At 40.0% G+C, this 19795-nt stretch overlaps 2 protein-coding genes across 2 annotated transcripts; one reads left to right on the top strand and one right to left on the bottom strand.

Annotated features, from left to right (window-relative positions):
- Positions 1 to 1949: 1949 nt before the first annotated feature.
- Positions 1950 to 3767, top strand: LOC125488868. The gene is made up of 2 exons (XM_048622556.1): positions 1950 to 2439; positions 3052 to 3767. The coding sequence occupies exons 1-2, from the start codon at positions 1974 to 1976 to the stop codon at positions 3075 to 3077; spliced, it is 492 nt and encodes a 163-aa protein (XP_048478513.1). The 5' UTR covers positions 1950 to 1973; the 3' UTR covers positions 3078 to 3767.
- A 1620-nt stretch (positions 3768 to 5387) lies between these two features.
- LOC105388831 (putative inorganic phosphate cotransporter) lies at positions 5388 to 13185 on the bottom strand. Its single transcript, XM_048622555.1, has 11 exons — positions 13037 to 13185; positions 12460 to 12809; positions 12057 to 12236; positions 11577 to 11715; positions 11127 to 11350; positions 10726 to 10875; positions 10333 to 10465; positions 9728 to 9846; positions 8530 to 8652; positions 7841 to 7979; positions 5388 to 5471 (listed from the first exon to the last, which is right to left on the bottom strand). Exons 1-11 carry the CDS (start codon positions 13080 to 13082, stop codon positions 5431 to 5433), a joined length of 1644 nt encoding a protein of 547 aa, XP_048478512.1. The 5' UTR covers positions 13083 to 13185; the 3' UTR covers positions 5388 to 5430.
- Positions 13186 to 19795: the final 6610 nt, after the last annotated feature.

Raw genomic sequence — 19795 nt, 5'->3', positions numbered from 1 at the left:
GTGTTGAGGCTGTCATAAAATTGCAACATTTTAACGATCCTAACTGGGCAAATATCCGCTATATGGAGACACAGAAAAAATATTTGGCTACCCCCGCTTTTACACATTTAGAAATAAATGAAGAATTGGGTCAATTTGAAAATAAGCCGTTCCTTCTGAGATCGCTTGACCAAACTTTTGCTGCTTTGACCAACATGCTTTTAGCGCAGCGCGAGGCTTTGCAGGCTGCGATCAAAAATATTCTTGAGGTTAAGAACGCCCCCGCTTCATTACGTTCAACACTTTCCGAGGCATTCTCAAGTGGTAGTGATTTCTCAGAGGTCTCCAAAGATCTGTTACAGGTTGTGTGCGGCAGAAGAGCCAGTATCATTGAACAGCGTCGCGATGCGGTGCTCAGTGGCGTGCGGGATAGCTACAGCAAGGTCACCCTGAAACGTGTCCCGCCGAGCAGCGACTGCTTGTTCGATAAGGCGGCCTTCTCTGAGGCCCTTTCGAAGCTTGGTGGCGGCGCGAAGGTGATCCGCCGGCCGTACCTACCCGCTGAGGGTAGGCCGCCTTCACCTAATCGAGCTCAACCGAGAGGGGCATCGAATTTTCGTGTGCCCAGTGTCGCTGCCTTCACCCGCCCTCAGGCTGCTGCTCAGGCCCCGAGATCTAAACCCCCCCAAGCTGGGAAACGATCAGACGGTCAGCGCAACCGCCAGCAGCGGCGCCGTGACGATGGCCGCTCCCGCCGCCGGCAATGACTCCTTCCGAGGGGGTCAACTTCGCCGATATTTTGCAGCGTGGTCGGCACGACGTGCTCCCCCTCATATTTTAAAGGTAATTCAGGGATATCGTATCCCATTTATATTAAAACCTCCGCTGAGGAGACTGAGCAACCAAAGCAGCTTCCCTCTGGACTGCTCTTCAGAAATGCAGATGGAGGTGCAGAAGATGGCAGCGCAGGGTGTGATCGAACGCGCTTCACAGGGCCCCGGCTTCGAGTCTCATCTGTTTCTGGTGAGGAAGTCAGACGGCTCCCATCGACCTGTGCTCAATCTAAAAGCACTCAACAATTTCCTGGTTTCTGGGAAATTCCGGCTTGTCAACATGTACAAGGTACCATATTTTCTCCAACCCAACGACTGGATGATGAAGATAGACTTGAGCCAGGCATACTTCCACGTGCCAGTAGCAGAATCGCATCGCCGGTTCCTGAGGTTTGTAGCACCATGCGGACATCCCTCCAGGTGTCCAGAGGATCCTCCCCAACATTGTGTATGGCAAATGACCAGCCTACCGTTTGGCCTAGCAAGTGCACCCAGAACCTTCGCCACTCTCTCGAACTGGGTGGCACAGCAGTTAAGGCTCAGAGGGATGAGGGTTCTGGTATACCTGGACGACTTCCTTTTGGTAAACCAGTCCCGCCGCCGGCTACGGGACCATGCTCATCAAGCCAAAGCCCTGCTACACGAGCTGGGCTGGGTAATAAACAAAGGGAAGTCGTCGGCACAACCAGTTCAGAATATCGAATTTCTAGGTATCGAATGGAGCACGGTACAGAACATCAAGTCATTACCACGCGAGAAGCTCTTCAAGCTACAGGGTTGCCTAGAGAAGTTTCTGGTTGCACCTGCTTGGTCACCGCTAGATCTGCAGAAGCTGGTGGGTTGGCTAAACTTTGCCAGTTTCATAGTTCCGTACGGCAGAATCAACTTCCGCAGCCTGTTGACACTGATGCAGAGGGCGGTCCGCGAAGGGATTTCAGTGGTCCCCACTGCCCAGGCAGTTGTCGACCTTCAGTGGTGGATGAACAACTTTAAAGAGGTGAGCTTCAACCTCCCACGCACTTCATAGTGACAGACGCATCAGACGTCGGTTGGGGAGCGTACGTGGATGGCCATTACCTGCAGGGTCCATGGCTGGCACAAGAAACTTCGTTCCGAGCCAACAGGAAGGAATTGCTGGCCATATCATTTGTTCTCCAGAACATGGCCCAGGTATTCGCAGACAAAACTATACTGGTTCAGAGCGACAATCAGACGGCGCTGGCCTATCTGCGCAACCAGGGGGGCACCCGCTCCGAGCCATTGTTAAGTATAGCAAGGAACACTTACACCCACTTAATGACCCATCGCATTCATCTGATGACGAGTTACATTCCAGGCCCGCTCAACTCTGTAGCGGACAGTCTGTCGAGGTTCAAAGCACTCCCAGAGTGGCATCTTCTTCCAATAGCGACCAGATTGATATTTCGCAAGTGGGGAATACCAATAATAGATCTATTTGCTTCACAGAACGCTCACGTAGTTCCCCGATATGTAACGCGAGACCTGAGAGATCCAGCAGCAGACTTCCACGATGCCTTCAGCAGAACTTGGACTTACAAGCTGGCGTGGATATTCCCGCCACCGTGCCTGATGCATCAGGTGTTGTACGCGATGAACCAAGCGCAAGGCAAGTACATAGTGATCTGTCCTCGGTGGCTGAATGTGTTTTGGAGGGCGGACCTAAAAGCAAGGGCACTATGTCCACCCTTCACGATTCACAACCTGCACAGAGTGTTGAAGGACACTACCACAGGTCAACCTCCTCCACAGGTAGACCGCCTAGTATTAGAGGCATGGCTGATTCGGGGTGGGACGAGCTGCTACATGACTGGTCCCCTTCACAAAGGTCACTAGTAGAATCTAGCTGGAGACCATCTACTCTGAGAACGTACAAACAATGCTGGCTTAGATGGAGTTCATGGTGTAGATCATCAAACGTTAACCTGAAAGATCCTGGACCTGGTGGCATCGCCAAGTACTTAGTTTATTTGTACAAGACACTTCATCTCAGCTACAGAACAATCCTTGTACATAAATCTGTAGTAACTAACTTTTGTAGACCGCAGGATACTGCTATTTTAAGCTCACACACATTAGTTAGACAAGTACTCAAAGGTATAGCCAATGAAACATGTGCTAAGACTAAAGTAAATAAGCCTCCTATTTGGAATCCCCAGCTGGTCATAGACTGGCTAGTTCATAATGATCCGATTTCGGACAATTTATTTGATATTTCCAGAAGGTGTGCTATCCTGTTACTGCTAGCTTCCGGGAGGCGGGTCCATGACCTAACGCTACTCTCGGTAGCCCCTGATCACATGGAGGATCACGACGGCCGCATCACATTCTGGCCCAACTACGGGTCAAAGACAGACTGCCTCGCCCGCAGACAGTCTGGATGGGAACTGTCATCAGGTCCTCATCCAAATATTGACCTTGTTCGATGGCTTCGCCGACTGGTAGAGTTATCTGCCCCACGCCGCGCTCAGGCGGAGACCTCCAGCCTCTTCGTGACGACGTGCGGCGCCCCGCGGGCTGCGAGCCGCACTGTCATCGGTGGCTGGGTGCGCACGGTGCTAAGTGAAGCTGGGATCCACGACGCACCAGGCTCTACTAGATCAGCTGTTGCATCCTTGAGTTGGGTTCAAAATTTTCCAGTTGAGGACATCCTTGCTCGTGGTAACTGGACCTCTCAAAACACCCTGCTCAGATATTATAAAAGGCCGCTAGCCCGGTCTACTAGTGATACAGCATCTGCAATGACTAATTGCTTCAAACCTGTATAATTCCAAATTTTGATTTATTACCTACACTTATTGATTGTATTATACCAATCCATGTGAACTTTTTGTTTCAAATTAATAACTTATTAAACTTACGCATTATACTTGCATATGATTGTTGATTTAAAGTTGATTTACCTACACATCACATTCTGATCATTTCTGATGTACCTAACTACCTAATTTGAATAAAGAAATATTATTATTTTTTCTTTAGAAATGTTGTTTTCTATTCATTACAACAACCTGTATGTAGGACATCCTAATTAGTATATCCTTATCACTAACAATAAGGGTCACAGTTGGTTTTCTCTCCACCATGCGATAATAAACACATCTCACAATGTTTACATAGGTTTCAGACAGGCTCAGACTACATAATAGAAGCATTTTTCCTGAAATAAAAATGACATATTATGTATCTAGCCTGTCTGAAACCTATTCATTTCTGCATGGTGATATTACAACTGAGGGCGCGCGGGCAGTCGCACGCTATTTATAGCTTACCCGCACCTTGCAATTAATGGTGGAGAGAATAAATGGCGCATATTTTATTGTAAATGTGACCCTTATGATGCCGAAAATGCAGAGAAAGTCAAAATGCCTATCTCACAATGTTTACATAGGTTTCAGACAGGCTAGATACATAATATGTCATTTTTATTTCAGGAAAAATGCTTCTATTTTTCCGCACCTTAGGTCAGTTACATTCAAAACAGTTATAAGAATGCCCCTGGTTACCATCTAAAATCTATTGCTAAGATAAATTTCTATTGGAAGATAAGAGGATAAGATCTTTGTGTATAAACAATAAAACAAGATAACAAAGACATGATAATGTAGGAAGAGGTGACTGACTTATCTGTCTACGCACAACTCACATGGGTCATGTAAAAAAAACCGTTAGTATTGCAACTTTTTTTTCCATGTTGTTATTGTTTCGGTCATACATTACACTTTCGGTACAATCATTGAAAAATTTGTAAATTTTAGATTGCCAACTCTCTTTGTTTACAATTGCATTGTTTTCACAAATACGGTATGAAATACAATGGCACCGTCACATATTATTATGAAATTATTTATGGATAGCTCAGTAAAAACTCAGTTATAGTGTAACAATGTACTTTAACTAATAGTTTAATTGTCCAGATGTGGAAAATGAAAAAACGTAATAAGTTACAGATTAAAGTTGCCATTTGGCATCGGACGTGCACCTATTCGGTATGTTAAGTAAAAAAAAATTATGCTAATTCCAAAACCGTTTCGAGATATTATCTTCTTAATAAGTATCTCATTCTTTAAAATATAAAATATTCAAGGATTCCGATTATTTTATCAAAAATGAAAATATAATTTGTCCTTCAAGACGCTGCGCAAGGTTAAAGTTTCAACCAAAGAGAATAAAAATGTTCAATTGTTAAATGTCACTTCTGTCAATCTAAAGTGTAAATATTCACAGAGTTACGATCTTGATGACGTCAGCGGCTGCATGGTAGCGAATGACGTCAAAAAATCGTCGAAGAGCCGATCTTTAATTATTTTTTATTAAATTAACGAGAGCAGTAAAATAAAAAATATTCAAATTAGTGTCTCAAATTCCAACATACTTCAATTTAAAATTATAAAAATAATCAACATAAAATTACTTAACATACCGAATTGTGTTTGCAATCGCAAGTCGCAACGTCACTGATTTCTATGTGTTTGAGTGTGGACGTGCCGCGCTGTTGTCTGACATGTCACTTTTATTTATGCAGAGGTATATCTAACGAGAAAAGAAACGAAAAACGTTTGTTCATTTAATATTTATTGTATCCCCCCTTTCTCTCGCTCTATGCCTTGGTCTTCAAGTGTAAATCCTCGTCAGCAGGATCTGTAAAGAAAAAATAATAATTTATTTGTAGAAGGTAACGCGATTTATAGAATAGAATAGCTCTTTATTTTGCACCAAGTAAAACATTACAATTTCACAACTTATATATAAAATAGTACAAAAAATTCGGTCTTTATTATTGCTTAAAGCAATCTCTACCAGACAACCTTTGGATGTAAGAGACAATTTTAAAATAATAAATTTTTAATAATTATAAATTATCTACTTTAAATACCGAAAAAAATTGAAGTTAAATCCAAACATCATTTATATGTAGAAATCTGCGTTCAGGAAATGTTTTCTGCACCTACACAATCAGCCCATTTAAATTTTATAGGGAAAATGATGCTAACTTCATGCCCCCCGACCGTCAACAAACCACCAAAAAATGTATACTTTTTTTTGTACCTGAATAGATAATCAAAGCTAAATAGTAATGATTAAATCCTGATGCAAAAATATGCCTTAAGTGTATGACGTCAATATCGACATAATAATATCTCCGTAACCGAGTCTAAAGCGAGTTGAATAGGTACAAGGTAGGAGTAAAATATATTTAGACTATACTAAATAATTAACAAAACAAAATGACGCATCTGTTACAAAACATATCAAATCTTACTAAAGAGCTAAAATTCAGCGTAACTACTCCCATCATCATCCCGTAATCGTCCACTACTGGACACAGGCCTCTCCAAAGTAGCACCACTACACTTTGTCCTCGGCACAACACGTTGAGACAGCGCGTGTACCGCTAGGTGGCGACTCTCCCGGGCAATACAAATTTTCAATAAAGAAAAAAACATTTATTTAACACACCCACAACTACAACCTTAAATACAGAAAATAATACGATATAAAACAAATAATAAAACAACAGGACAGCATCCAGAGAGCGTGAAAAAGGCAACAGCTCTACATTTGTGCTCTAAACTCGCTCTCTGCATGCGATAATGCCATACTTCATCCTCAGCCAGCATATATATCAAATCAAAATCAAAATAAAAAATATTAATTTAAACACCTTAGAATAATTTAAATAAGTAAGTACAATACAATGTAATTAAATTGGAAGTGTGTGAGTTTAGCAAATTTACGAGTTTTGGTGGCTTCCACACTAGGCTCGGCATGTGTCGTGAATGCCGGTGTACCGGTTACAAAAGGTATAATATGCTGCTAAGCTTACTTCAGTGACCTATAATAAATAAAAATAATAAATAGTCATTTATTTCAGGCTAGACACCCATTATATAAAACACAAACATACTTACACAAATAAATTAAATTGTAGTATTACAATTATTATCAGTTACATACATATACCTATTACATAGGTAAGGTCATTTTTATTTTCGATTTGCGTCTTGATGAACAGAGAGCCAGTGTCTGTAGAATGGATTTCTAAAATCCTCACTTACCACTTCTAGTATTGCATTCCCAGTGCTGCGCAGCCCCGACCAGAATGTCGCTATACGTGACCTCAGGACTGCGAAGAAGTCAGGCACTCCCGCCTCATAGAACATGCCCGACGCGCTACAGTACCGCGGCCGCCTCATGAGGGTGCGGTATGCGTCATTATACTGCACTCTCATGGTGCTCATCGCCTTCCGGGTGTAGTTGATCCACAGATGGCCGGTGTAGCTGTTCTGGCAGTATGCCCTAAATAAAGTTATTTTAACTTGCTCACTGCATCTGTGGAATCTTCGGGCAAGCATGTTACATCTGATCGAGAGTGCCCGTCTTTCACGCTCTATGTCAGTGTCATCCCTGAGGTCACTCGTCAGTATATGGCCGAGATATCTGAACTGCTGCACAACCCGAACCGGTGCCCCATCCAGAACGACTTCGGGCACCCTCTCCGGACCCCTCCCCGCTCTGAACACCAGCATTTCGGTCTTCGACACGTTGTACTTCAGTCCATGCGCATTTGCATAATGCTCACAGACCGAAAGTAATTTCTGCAGACCCCTGATCGAGGGGCTGAGGAGCACCATGTCGTCCGCATAACTGAGATTGTTTACACAAACGCCCCCAATATGACAGCCGACATTGGTGCTCCGCAGACCCCGAATCAGGTCGTCGATGTACAGATTGAAGAGGTCCGGCGAGGTGAGCCCACCTATGTCGGTGACTTTAGTTCTAACTAGCTGTTCCCGCGAGCTTCGCTTCGGCTTAAAAAGTTTTCTCGTGGGAATTTCGCGATAAAAAGTAAGTAGTTTATGTGTTAATTTGGGTGTCACGTAATTCCATACCTATTTTCATTAAAAAAAATCAGCAGTTTTGACGTGAAGAAGTAACAAACATACACACATACTCACTTTATGATATTAATTACATAATAGGAAGTAGGATAATGCCAGAATACTTACCACTACTATACGACTTGTCTCCGTCATAGTAGTTCCAGGGCTGCACCTCGGCGCGGCCGAACACCACGAAGACTCCGTTGGCCACCACCTGGATGGAGAACAGGATCACCAGCACCACCTGCCATTTACTGGCATTTGACTGGAAATGGTTAAAAACATATTGTTATTTCCTTTTCCACGTAAGCGGGTTTTATGGTTCTAAAGTATCTTCAAAAAGTCAGGAAGAATGAAGCTTTACAATTACTTACGAATCAATTCAGTAATTTCAAAGCCTATTCAAGCACAGTAAAAAAAATGTTCGTCTTTATAATGCCTACTGTATAACTATGGATCACTCTATACCGTGACGGGGATCACTCAACGAACAAACACGAATTTTCACACAATTGGCAAAATAGAAAAGTCCGAGCCGAGCGTCAACCGTATCTATTCGGCCATTGCTCGGTTGCCGATTAACTTGCATACAAAATGTAGGTTAGGTACAATATAATATAATTATGTAGTTCAACCGAGCTACGTCCGACGTTCGGCCGAGGCGTCATTAACACTCTGATTACACCTACCGAGTAGGCTGGCCAGACAATATCCTCGGCCAAGCACTCGTTCAAATGCTAGCCGTTTCAGCCGAGGGTACTTTCTCGCCACTCTACTCGGTAGGTGCAACATAGTGATGAAGCAATGTTTCTCACCACGTCGTCCTGTATGATGGTGGATACAATCACCGGCACCAGCAGGCCCGACAGGTGCGCCAGCATGTTGCTCACCGCCATCAGCGGACCCGCGAAATTGGGGGCCAGGTCCACGTGGTTTATCTATAATAATAAGTGAACGTTTAACTTAAATACCTGCATAAAATCACACCTACAGGCAGTGAAAAAGTTCCACCGGCGGCGGCGATTGACGTTCCATATATTATGTCACTGGAACTATGTTATTGCTAGGGAATACAAGCCCGGGATCCCGTTCCCCGGGATCCCGGGATCCCGGTCATTTTCCAGTCCCGAAATTTTTGGGATTAGAATTTGTCAATCCCGGGATTTTCGGGATTGACAAAAAAGTGTAAATTAGTATGTAAGGGTATTCTCGTAGCTTTGTTGTCATTAGTTAAATATCAAATGATTGTTTTCCACCCGTGTGACGTCACAGATGTGATAATTTATAAACAAATATGGCTGACACCGTTTTCCCCTGTTTATGAAAAGTAGAACTTTTAAGTTACAGTTTTGCGATTTGCAAGGTCCATAAAAATTATAAGGTATTTTGTTTGGTCTAATAGAGCAATTATTAATCATATTAGACCTACCTACTTTAAAAAAGAGTCAAGTAACCTATTGTTTATCTTTTTTAAGAAGTATATTTTTGTTCAATTAAGTATGGTCTGACAAAGATAAATTATAAATACTGTGTCTCCAATAAACCTAAAAACTTTGATTCGTTAGACGTGTTTTTGTTTGTGACCCAAATCCCGGGACTATCCCGGGATCCCAGGATTGTCTTCATCCAGTCCCGAAATCCCGGGATCCCAAATAAAGGCCGGGATTGTATTCCCTAGTTATTGCTCGTGAGAGTCGTGAGTGTATTTCAATGATGAACTAGGTTCTAGGCCTTCCTCGGACAGACAGCCGACAGTGGCTGGATAAGGAAGGACTAGGACAGAGTGTTAGGGTGCTCTTTGGGAGAAGGCTCTGTCAGCAGTGGACGATTACGGGCAAATGATGATGATAAGTCGGTAGACCACTGACCCGTTGGTCCGATGACATCAGGAAAGTGGCTGGACCAAACTGCATGAGTGTGAAACAAAACCATGGAACTTGGCGTAACATGGAGGAGGCCAATACCCTGCAGTGGCTAGACATAAACTGAAAGATGATGACAGTAGAGTCTTACATGGAACCCGATGAACACGGCGGCGTGCATCACGGAGTACATGGCCAGTAGCGCCCCGGCGGCGCGCGCGTCGCTCACGCACGAGAATGATAGCAGGAACGCGCCTGCCATCGGGACCCCTGGGGATAATGTTGTGATTAGTACTCAGAAAGACTTGCACCAAACGTTTAAAAGACATTGTATCTATTGCTTCTCGCTTTGACTGTATACTGACTGAGAAGGACAGGAATATATTTAATTTCGTTTAGAAATTTGGTGCAAGTGGGCCTTGAAAGCGAATAATTACTTGTTTTTGTTTTCTTATTACATAGTAGGAAAAGTTGTTTGTGTGATGAAAATCATGATATTATTATCTAACACATAATTACAGAGAGGGTCAGCATAGACACAGACATTAGGTGTTGAAATATCTTTTTAGTAAGTATGGTAAAAAAACTTTTATTTGGTATTTGTTGAAAATTTAATAGTGATGAAATATTTACGTATTTCGTAAAAAATATAATAGATGTTTACTGTTAGCCTATTCCTATTCGCCAAGGGAGAGTTGAAACTGTTGAAAGTGAAGCTAATAAAGAGAGTATTTCTTGAAGTAAAGAAAAGCGAACCTATTGTATTTCCGATTCGCCGCACGTTTCTTAGGGACAAGTATTTGTTTGACACCAAAAAGTCTGAGAGATTTCCATACAGCACCGCTGCAAATAACATGCAAACAAATGGCAGGGACGAAAACCACCCATTCTGAAACAAAGAAACATGTAAGTACACATACTTACTTACCAAATAATATATGATTTAAAACATAATATTAAGTATACCAGTCTTCAACCATACACTTAAATAAATGTTTAAATAAAATTTGTAAACAGATGAGTAAGTTTTAAGTTCACTAAGTTAGAAATAAGAATTATTATCACCTATAGTGATAGTGAACTACACCGACAAGAGCAAGGCTCTTAAATTTAAGAAGAAAATACTGAATCTGATAAAGGAATACTCACATACTTTAAGTCTATGTGTAAGACATTATTGAGGTATTGTGGGATTTCTGTAAAAACAAATAAATGTCCCATAGTGCTCCCAATCTGTACAACCACCATGGCCCAGAAGGGCTTACTAGTCAAAATATGCTTCCACGGAGTACTGCGTCTCTGAAAAAAACCATAGGTTGTAGGTCATAGGTCATATAACCTTCTCAGTATGAATGATAAAATTAAAGTGATTGTGTCAGCAAGGACGATAGTTAAAAATCTAACTTTCTAAAGAAAATGTTGGTAGCGTCTTCAACGACTAGTCTCTCAAAATGAATCTACAGGAAGGACACGTAAGTATAGGTACCTACAAGCGTCAGAAGTCACTAGTGTAACCGTAATCGAATTCTTTATGTATACTACCTACTTACTTTGGGCACAATATCTGAACTAGTAGATCCTGTGATGTAAAGGAACTCCTCTTCACTAATACTGGGATGGTCGTAGGGAGTGGCCACTCCAAAGGCCGCAATCAAACCGAAACATATCAAACTAAGTACTCCGCAGAACCAAAATGTCACCGGCCACCCGAAATACGAGCTCGATGACAAAAATCCTGATACTTGGAATCCAATCGTCGACCCTAAAGGTAAACCTGAAATTTTAAAAGGATACATTAGTTAAGCAGTTACGAAATTATAGAAAAAGTATTACCTACTCAATACCCTTAATTAAAATCTTAAACAATCAGCTCGGTTTTATAAAAAAACACTGCAGGCTCTATTGCTGAATGTCAAAACAAATAACAAAAATAAAGTCATTCACGTGTATCCCATAGGCTTTGATGATATTTTACAGAGTCGCCTAGCTGCAAAACTAACCAGTGTAGACGTAAGTGCTGAGCCGGCCGCGCTCGCTGAAGGGGGCCCACTTGGCGAGCATGGTCTGCACGCTCGGGAACAGCATGGACTGCGTCGCGCCCTGCAGGATGCGGACCAGGCAGAGACACTTCCAACCTCCCTGGGAATTGAAGAAAAAAATATTCATAGTTAACTAGGTATTTCATTTTCTACTTCTTATCGTGTTGGTCATAAATACAAGAGTTAGACCAGGGTTTGTCACTGTTCATAAGGGATTGGTAATTATTAGCGTCAGTAGCCTGTCAAGGGTAAAAATTAATATCAGTCAAGTTCTTCTTAGCCATTTTTAACCTCATTCTATGCCACTCATTCGGATCTTGGGCTATCCATTTGCTGCCAGCTGTTTTCCTTACATCGTCGGTTCATCGCATTTGTGGTCAGTCAAGTTATTTATCCCCAAATACACCCAAACAACTCCAAAGTCTTGTCAAATCTACTTACATACATGACGGCCCACGGCGACACCACTGACAGCACCCCATTAGCCAGCATCGCCGCACACAGAGGCAGCTTCCACCCGAGTCGCTGCACCACCACGCCCAGCGGGATCATCGTCGCCGTGTAGCTCACGAAGAATGAGAACACTATCATCTCTTGCGTCGCTTTGTTCCAGTCGTAGGTCTGGAATTTAAAGGAATGGGTTAACTGCCAGTGAAACGAAAATCTGAGATCGTCATTGAAGAGTTATAGAGGATTTATCTAATGTAAAGTTTAGCCCGGTATCGAAAGCATTGAGACCTCGATGGGAATTAGCCATTTGATTATTGAGGCCGTTATGTTCTTGGAAGGGATCGTTAGTTATATTAATCGTTTGAATATTACGCATTTAATAAAAATAACTCACCATAATAATACCCCATTGAGTATTACTTTTAGTAATGTTTACATTAATAGCATAATCTATTTCTGAAGGAGTCGTTTCTGTAGTTGTAAGGGATTCCATTTCAGTTGCATTAACTACGTTGGCAATGTTCTCGGTAGTATCATAATATAAATCACTATTATTAACGAATGTATTTATGTTCGTAGTATCTTCTACAATTGTAGGTGCGACATTTTTGTGACTCGTCATAGCAACTATGGAAACACTTAGATGGGCCCTAAGAAGGATACCAACAAAACATGCCATGAATACAATTAATGCCTGTGTGTGCCTTTTACCCAATCCCTTTGGGGTATACTTAGTTTTGGAATCTGAAAAATACAGTAATGATTATTATAATGTTATTTTATAATTCACAAAAGCCCTGTCAGAAACCAATCAACGGTCGTTCGTAATTTAAGGTACATATTTTTATATGGAAACACAACGAAAGATACACATATTCACAAACACATCTCAGTATTTAAAACACCACACTTTTCCGTCTTTAATTTAAAGATTTTTTATATTTGTGTGGCACCAAGAATTATTACATTACCCTGTCCATTTTTTTGTACTACGGGCCGATAATCAGTGTCTTTCATGTTTAATGTTTTTTATAGGAAAATCCTTAATTAAATTATTAAGTAGGTTATTATAATATGAAATTCCGAGCCATGACTGAAGCTATCACATCGCAGACAATGTGCTCAGCATTATGTAAATAAATTAGATAACAATACCATTATTTGTGTTGTGTAAATAATAGTTTACTCGTATCGTGAAGTTTTCTGTATAATAATCATGAATCATGAAGTAGTAATAAGTCAGATTCGTGACGCACTAATTCGTGTTACTTTATAATATTTTCACCATAAATAACTAACTTGGTTAATGATCCACTAATTAAAGTGTGTATTTATGGCAAATCGCGATACAGTGACGTTTATCTCCGTCGATAACGAACCCATGCAGCGGCAGCTATAATAAATGTCCGGCAGTCAGTGACTGAGACGCCGGTAAACCGTAGTCTAGCTCTTGTATTTGTCACTGAAACCATAAGGCATCACCAAAAAATACTCAGAGGTATTCCGAAATATAAAACATAATTTAATTTATTAAGTAGTCCTTTTTTTGCAGTTATTATTCAGAAAGATTTCAACCAATACGGGAGACTGAGATTTATGATGCACTTATGAGGAATAGAACCTTTTTCGGGTCGACTGGTCCACACTTAGATTTTAGTTGTTTCAATGATTTTGGCTGAAAGAGATTTACTGTAATATTTATTATACAGGTTGCAGCATGTCTATGAAGTAAGTACAAAAATTGCTCTGTTGGCACTAGAATCCAACGATGTGGCAAATAATGTTATTAATACAAAAATACATTAGAGGAAAATAAGGAATAAAGTACAGTGTGACCAAAATAATAGCTCTTTTCAGCTACTTAATTGTTACAGAAACTAGACGTGCAATAAAAAATATATGCAACTATTATATTATCTGAAGGGTTGTAAGTACCTCGAATAGGATATCTTGTTCATATCCCCAAGTTCCAACTCCCTTCCTTAGCTTGGACCGTTTCCCACCACGCTGGTCAACTGCGGGTTGGTGGGTTATGCAACTTATGTATGCCGTCGATGATTATAAAAATAATTTAAGATTATGATTTATTTTATGTAATGTGGGTCTCCATTGGCCAGCATTGCTTATAAGTATTTCCATTTTCAAATAGAACACGCACAATCCAGCACTCGACATAGCAACATAACCTTACAACACCAGAGCCTCCTCGACCGTCATCTACTGGAGGCTTTACTGTACAAAACACAGCGAATGTGTAATATTATATCAAATTACTGAAGTGAAAGTTGCCGAAATTGAATTAATAACATGACATCTCAGATCACTGGCGCCTAAAATTGGACGGGCATACAATATAACTTACCTATAGATACATACCTACCAACATAGAATTAAATAGCCTTTTCTTGCTGTAAAATAATCTAAAATAAAGCCCGCATTAAAGTCACATGCGGTTTTGCAGGCCGCGATAAAGTTCAACTTAAAAGCTTAAAACAAACAAGGAACTTTTAATTAACATACCATTAAGTAGTTTTTTTTTTCATAAATTTCAAAGTGTATAACTCCACGGCTTCCCTCATGCATAGCATTAGCATGTTTTAATGCAACAGTATTTTTCCTTTGCTCCTTTCTGATTTTAAAGTTTAATTACTTACTTAATAAGCTCATTGAAGTCCATTATCAAAAGGAGATCTGACCCGCTTTGTGTAAGTTAGCGGCCACTTACAAAGCCTATCTTCATTCATTGATAAAAGTGCAAAATATTGTCGAATGCATTATATCTGCCAAAGCTTTGTCCATCTTACAATATCTGTCGTTATTTCAATAGAGTGTAGTCATGAAATAAAAAAATACAGGTAGTCTGCCCGTTTATCGGCACTTTTCTTCATTTTCTTTACCACCGTGGCATCTGTCCCAAGTCGCTGTGTTAAAGATTACCGGCTTTAATGAACAATACGAACTAGATGGAGTGTCAGTGATACATAAACACGACGTCTTGACAAATAACTCCTCACGTGAAGATAAGATAAGTTGGGTTACTTACAAGATGTGTGAGTATTCATTGGAACAATAATGGTTGTCATTAGGTTGAACTTAAAACTCTCGTCTTATCTCAGTTTGACAGTAAACGCGGATCGTATTTAGCTTTGCTTTTCTATGTAACACTGCATCTGGTTCGTATTGTTTATCAAAGTTGACCGGAGAGCGGTGGAGAAAGGTTATCGTTTTGTTATTGCTCAGGATGCTCGTCGTCGTTACTGCAGCCTCCAGCATGAATAAATGTATCGAGGCGGCACCAGTAGTCTCGTACTTACATTATACTAATGAATGCTGAGTCCTGTGTTCACTGCATTCAATGCTTTGGTTTTCTTGATCCAAGTATTTCTTTTTAGCTAACTATTAACTTATTATAAATACCCACTTACTCATTGATTTCTTGTTATCATGAAACCATTTAATTTTATTATGCGTAAAAAAGTGATGTAGGTATAGCTACTGTATGAATATTGCTACATAAAAGAATGTAACAGGAAATGAGTCCCCTGACTCAGCAAAAGATATTTCATTACCAAAGATATTTAATTCAGCTGAGTATGAGCGAAATTCAAATAAGTGCATTCTATGTCGTCTGTTAAGGGCTCAGGGTCGCCGGAAATTGAATGAAGTAATAATAAAAATATACCTAATTATGTAAGCGTTCTCTAACAATCGTATGATTAAAACAATTTTTTCGGAAAAACTTAACGGAACAAGCAAGAACACCTCTGACTATACAATCTCAGAGCAATTGGGCCATAACTCCGCGGCGGCGGCGGCGGCGGCGCAGGAATGTTCCAGAATGGGCCATTCCTCTTCGCAACGGCCTTTAACTAAATTAAATGAGAGTTGAGACTCTCTACGTTCACCTGTGTGTCTTTATCTTTTAGTTTCTTTGCTTTAAATATATTTTGGGGAGTTGAAAGTACCTAACCTTTAAAATTGGGGAGTTAAAAGTAATTGCGTATATTTGTACGTATATTGTTGTTTGTAGTCATAGTTTATTACGTTGTGATACGAGTGTGGATAGTTGGTTGCATTACAGAATAGAAGAGTTAGCTAGTGGTTGCACGATAGGTACGCATCATAAAGTACTTCAAAGCTTCTTGGCTTTTTCTCATGCGGGAAAAGCTAGCAGAATGTTATTATTAGGATAATACAACTGTTTCAGATGATTTGTCGCTTCCATTGAGTACTTTTATAGTTCTGTTGAACGGAAATGGCATATAAATCCGATTCAAGTTCACACGTGTATCGGGAATTTCTGAGAACACTTTATGTTGAATCATACCTTAGATATTATCTTGTATAGAATTATAAAAAATGCAGTATAAAAAAGCATTGAAAGCTATTGGCATCTCAAGAATGTAGGTACAAATTATTGAATTATTCGAGGCTGTCTCTTTAACATAGAAAGTTTATTTTATCAGATCATCATTTACAGACAGATAGCCGGACGGACGAACGGACAAAAAAGTAAGCCTATAAGATATGATTTCAAAAATAAGGATACGCCCGTCAGAAAATTTTGACTAGAAAAAGATATATGATATTTTAGGGCCAGTGAGAGGGTGCCATTTTTTGAGCGGTTGGGCCTGTGCTTACGCTAGTAATAATATAAATCAATGCCTTTAAGGGTTTCGTTTTGTCTTTCGTGATACAGCACCTTAAAAAATAATTATATTAACATTCGACTATACGAGGTGATCGGTAAGTCGATATATTCCTTTAAATGGCTAGTAGAGAATAGCATTTTAAGCCGATATAAGTATAACCCTATAATGCTTTAACTGAAACTCAACTATTTCTGACACATTATTTTATGTTTAAACCCAAAAAACAACCAGCAGTATAGTGCTGATAAATGGGCTTTAGGTATGTATGTACCTACAGAGATGGAAATCTCCCTGCAGAGTAGGCAAGCGTAGCCGTATATACATTTCACTTTACAGTTGTGAAATTGAAAAATGCGACCATTCCGGCACACAGCACTGTGCTCTACAACGGTTGTAGAGTCAAAATGTCCATAACTGAAATGGCCTTTTCTTAAAATGTCATCACAAAATTTATAAGATCCTACGGTATGGAAAAATCTATAATGTTCGTGTAAATGAATAAAAAAATTTATTATAGAGTGGAAATAACCGACTAAATTTTCACTGGATAAAGGTCAAAAATCCCACGGCCTCTTCTGAGCAGCATCCTTTCACAGCACCCTGTAAGACTCGTTCAATATGACTATAGAATTGGATGGTATCTCAGTATAGGTCGCCGCGTAACCCCATAAGCAATAGAACGACGGTCGACAACAGTACGATACAGTTGTATACTCGCGAACTATCGTTATTTCCTAACTACCCTCAAAATGCCACCAACGAAACTCCCCAAGTGTGATAAGTGCAAGAAGGCAATCACGAAGAAATCACCAGGCCTGGAATGCAATAAGTGCGATCTGATCGTACACGCCAGCAACCAATGCGCTGGTCTATCGGCCAAGCAAATAGCTGCACTACGTGCCAATGACAGCCTGGAATGGAACTGTGAGGAATGCCATCTTACTACTCCACGGAAGAAGTCATTTATCATACCGGAAGAAGAAGAAGAGTTGGATGAAGGAGAAGAAGAAAATAGCACCCCAAAAGAACGTTTGAAAACCGCTGCATCTATCGATATCAAGAAACTTCTTCAAGATATTGCAAGAAATGTCGAAAAAACGGTTAAAAAACAACTTGGAGAGCTGCAGCAGGCTGTGCAATTCTGCACCGATAAGATGGATGAAGTGGACGAGGATGTCGAGAGCATGAAGGTGAGGATGAAATCATTGGAAAAGAAAAATGATAACCTTATAAATGAAAATAAACACCTAGAGACAAAGATAATGGCATTAGAGCAAAGATTCAATGAGACGGAACAGAAAAACCTGAGTAACAAGATAGAAGTAGCCGGAGTACCCTATAAACAAGAAGAAAACCTACAACTAATTACTAAAAATATTGCTACGAAACTGAACGTGGACAGCTCGACGATAAAATCAGTAAAAAGAATAAAAGGTAAGGGAGAGAACACAGAAGGAATTCTTCACATAGAAATGAAAGAAGAATGCGATGCAACATCCTGGACGCAGACGGCGCGTACCGCGAACCTGGTGGTGTCCGATGTGCTACCTACCTACACAGGAGAAGAAAGCAAATCTAGAATCTACGTCAGACGGGCCCTTACACCTTACAACAAGACACTGCTGTATCAAGCCAAGAAAGAACTGAAGGAAGCATACAAATTTATATGGTGTAATTATGAAGGTAAAATATTGGCCCGTAAAAGTGAAAACAGCAAAATTCTGTCTATCCGGTTCCAAGATGATATAAAAAACCTTTTGAAATGAAGGTAATATAATATCTCATTTAACTAATTACTATAAATAATAAATACTCTAAAATGGCTAATCAACATTATATAACTGAATTTTTCGACTGCCCTAATATTCAAAATTATCTATCTAAAATCCCTAAAACACCTAACAAACTAACATTCGTACAAATTAATATTCGATCTACTATAAAAAACTTCTCAAAGCTACTCCAGTGTATCGGCGGATATAAATCCCTATTAGACGTAATAGTACTAACAGAAGCTAACATCAGAGAATGTCTAAGTCACCTATATAACATAGACGGATATGAAATGCACACAAAACTGCGAAATAATCGTAAAGGTGGAGGTATAATCGTTTATGTCCACAAAAAACATAAATTCGAAATTTTAAAATGTAACACACTACACTCAGAATCCTTATTAGGAAAAATGACTACCTCTAAAAATCACTGCGCGACTTTGTGTGCACTATACAGACCGCCCGATAATAGTAAACACTTTTTTCTAAAAGAACTATCACAACTAATAGATAGCAAATGCACTACTAAAAACATTATACTTTTAGGTGATATTAATATCGACTTACGATCTGAAAGCATTCTAAAACAACACTACGTAGATATGCTCTCGGAAAGAGGCCTTCTATGCGGAATATCGGATTATACACGGATAGAAGAAAGAAAAGGTATAATCTCTAAATCCTGTATCGACCATATATTTATCCGTAACTGCACAGAGGACCTCTACTCCGCAGCGCTTGGTACAGTTCTGGCCGACCACCGCATGACTGTGCTCACGGCGGTCGGAGCATCGCAGATACAGAGTGTTCCCAAAACTATAACTTTAATTGATCAGAAAGTACTACTCGATAAATTAAATGAGGTCGATTGGGATATAACTAACGGATTTCAATGCCCAAACCAAATCTATAATTTCATTAAAAATAGCTTTGACACTGCATATAAACAGGCAATGTACAATAAAAAAATCGGAAATTCTAAAAGGAATAAAGAAAAATGGATAAATAGAAAAATAAATACTGAATGTGAAAAAAGAGATATAGGGCAAAACACCCAGTAACTGACCACCTTAAGGGAGTTGTTCCAGTAATTTATCTGTAGCGGGCTCAATTCTTATCACTTATTAAATCCGATTTTTGTTTTAGAAACTAGAATAGCAGAGCTACATTCCTGAGTAAATAGCAAACATGTAGAAGTTACTCATTTTTTTATATATTTTTGCAAACAAAAAGTAGTGATTTTCCCAGTAACTGACCACTAAAATCTAGTAACTGACCACACTCGATGCCAGTAACTGACCAC

This window comes from Plutella xylostella, chromosome 8, assembly GCF_932276165.1.
Source record: "Plutella xylostella chromosome 8, ilPluXylo3.1, whole genome shotgun sequence".
Lineage (NCBI taxonomy): Eukaryota > Metazoa > Arthropoda > Insecta > Lepidoptera > Plutellidae > Plutella > Plutella xylostella.
This window is presented reverse-complemented; position numbering and strand designations above follow the sequence as displayed.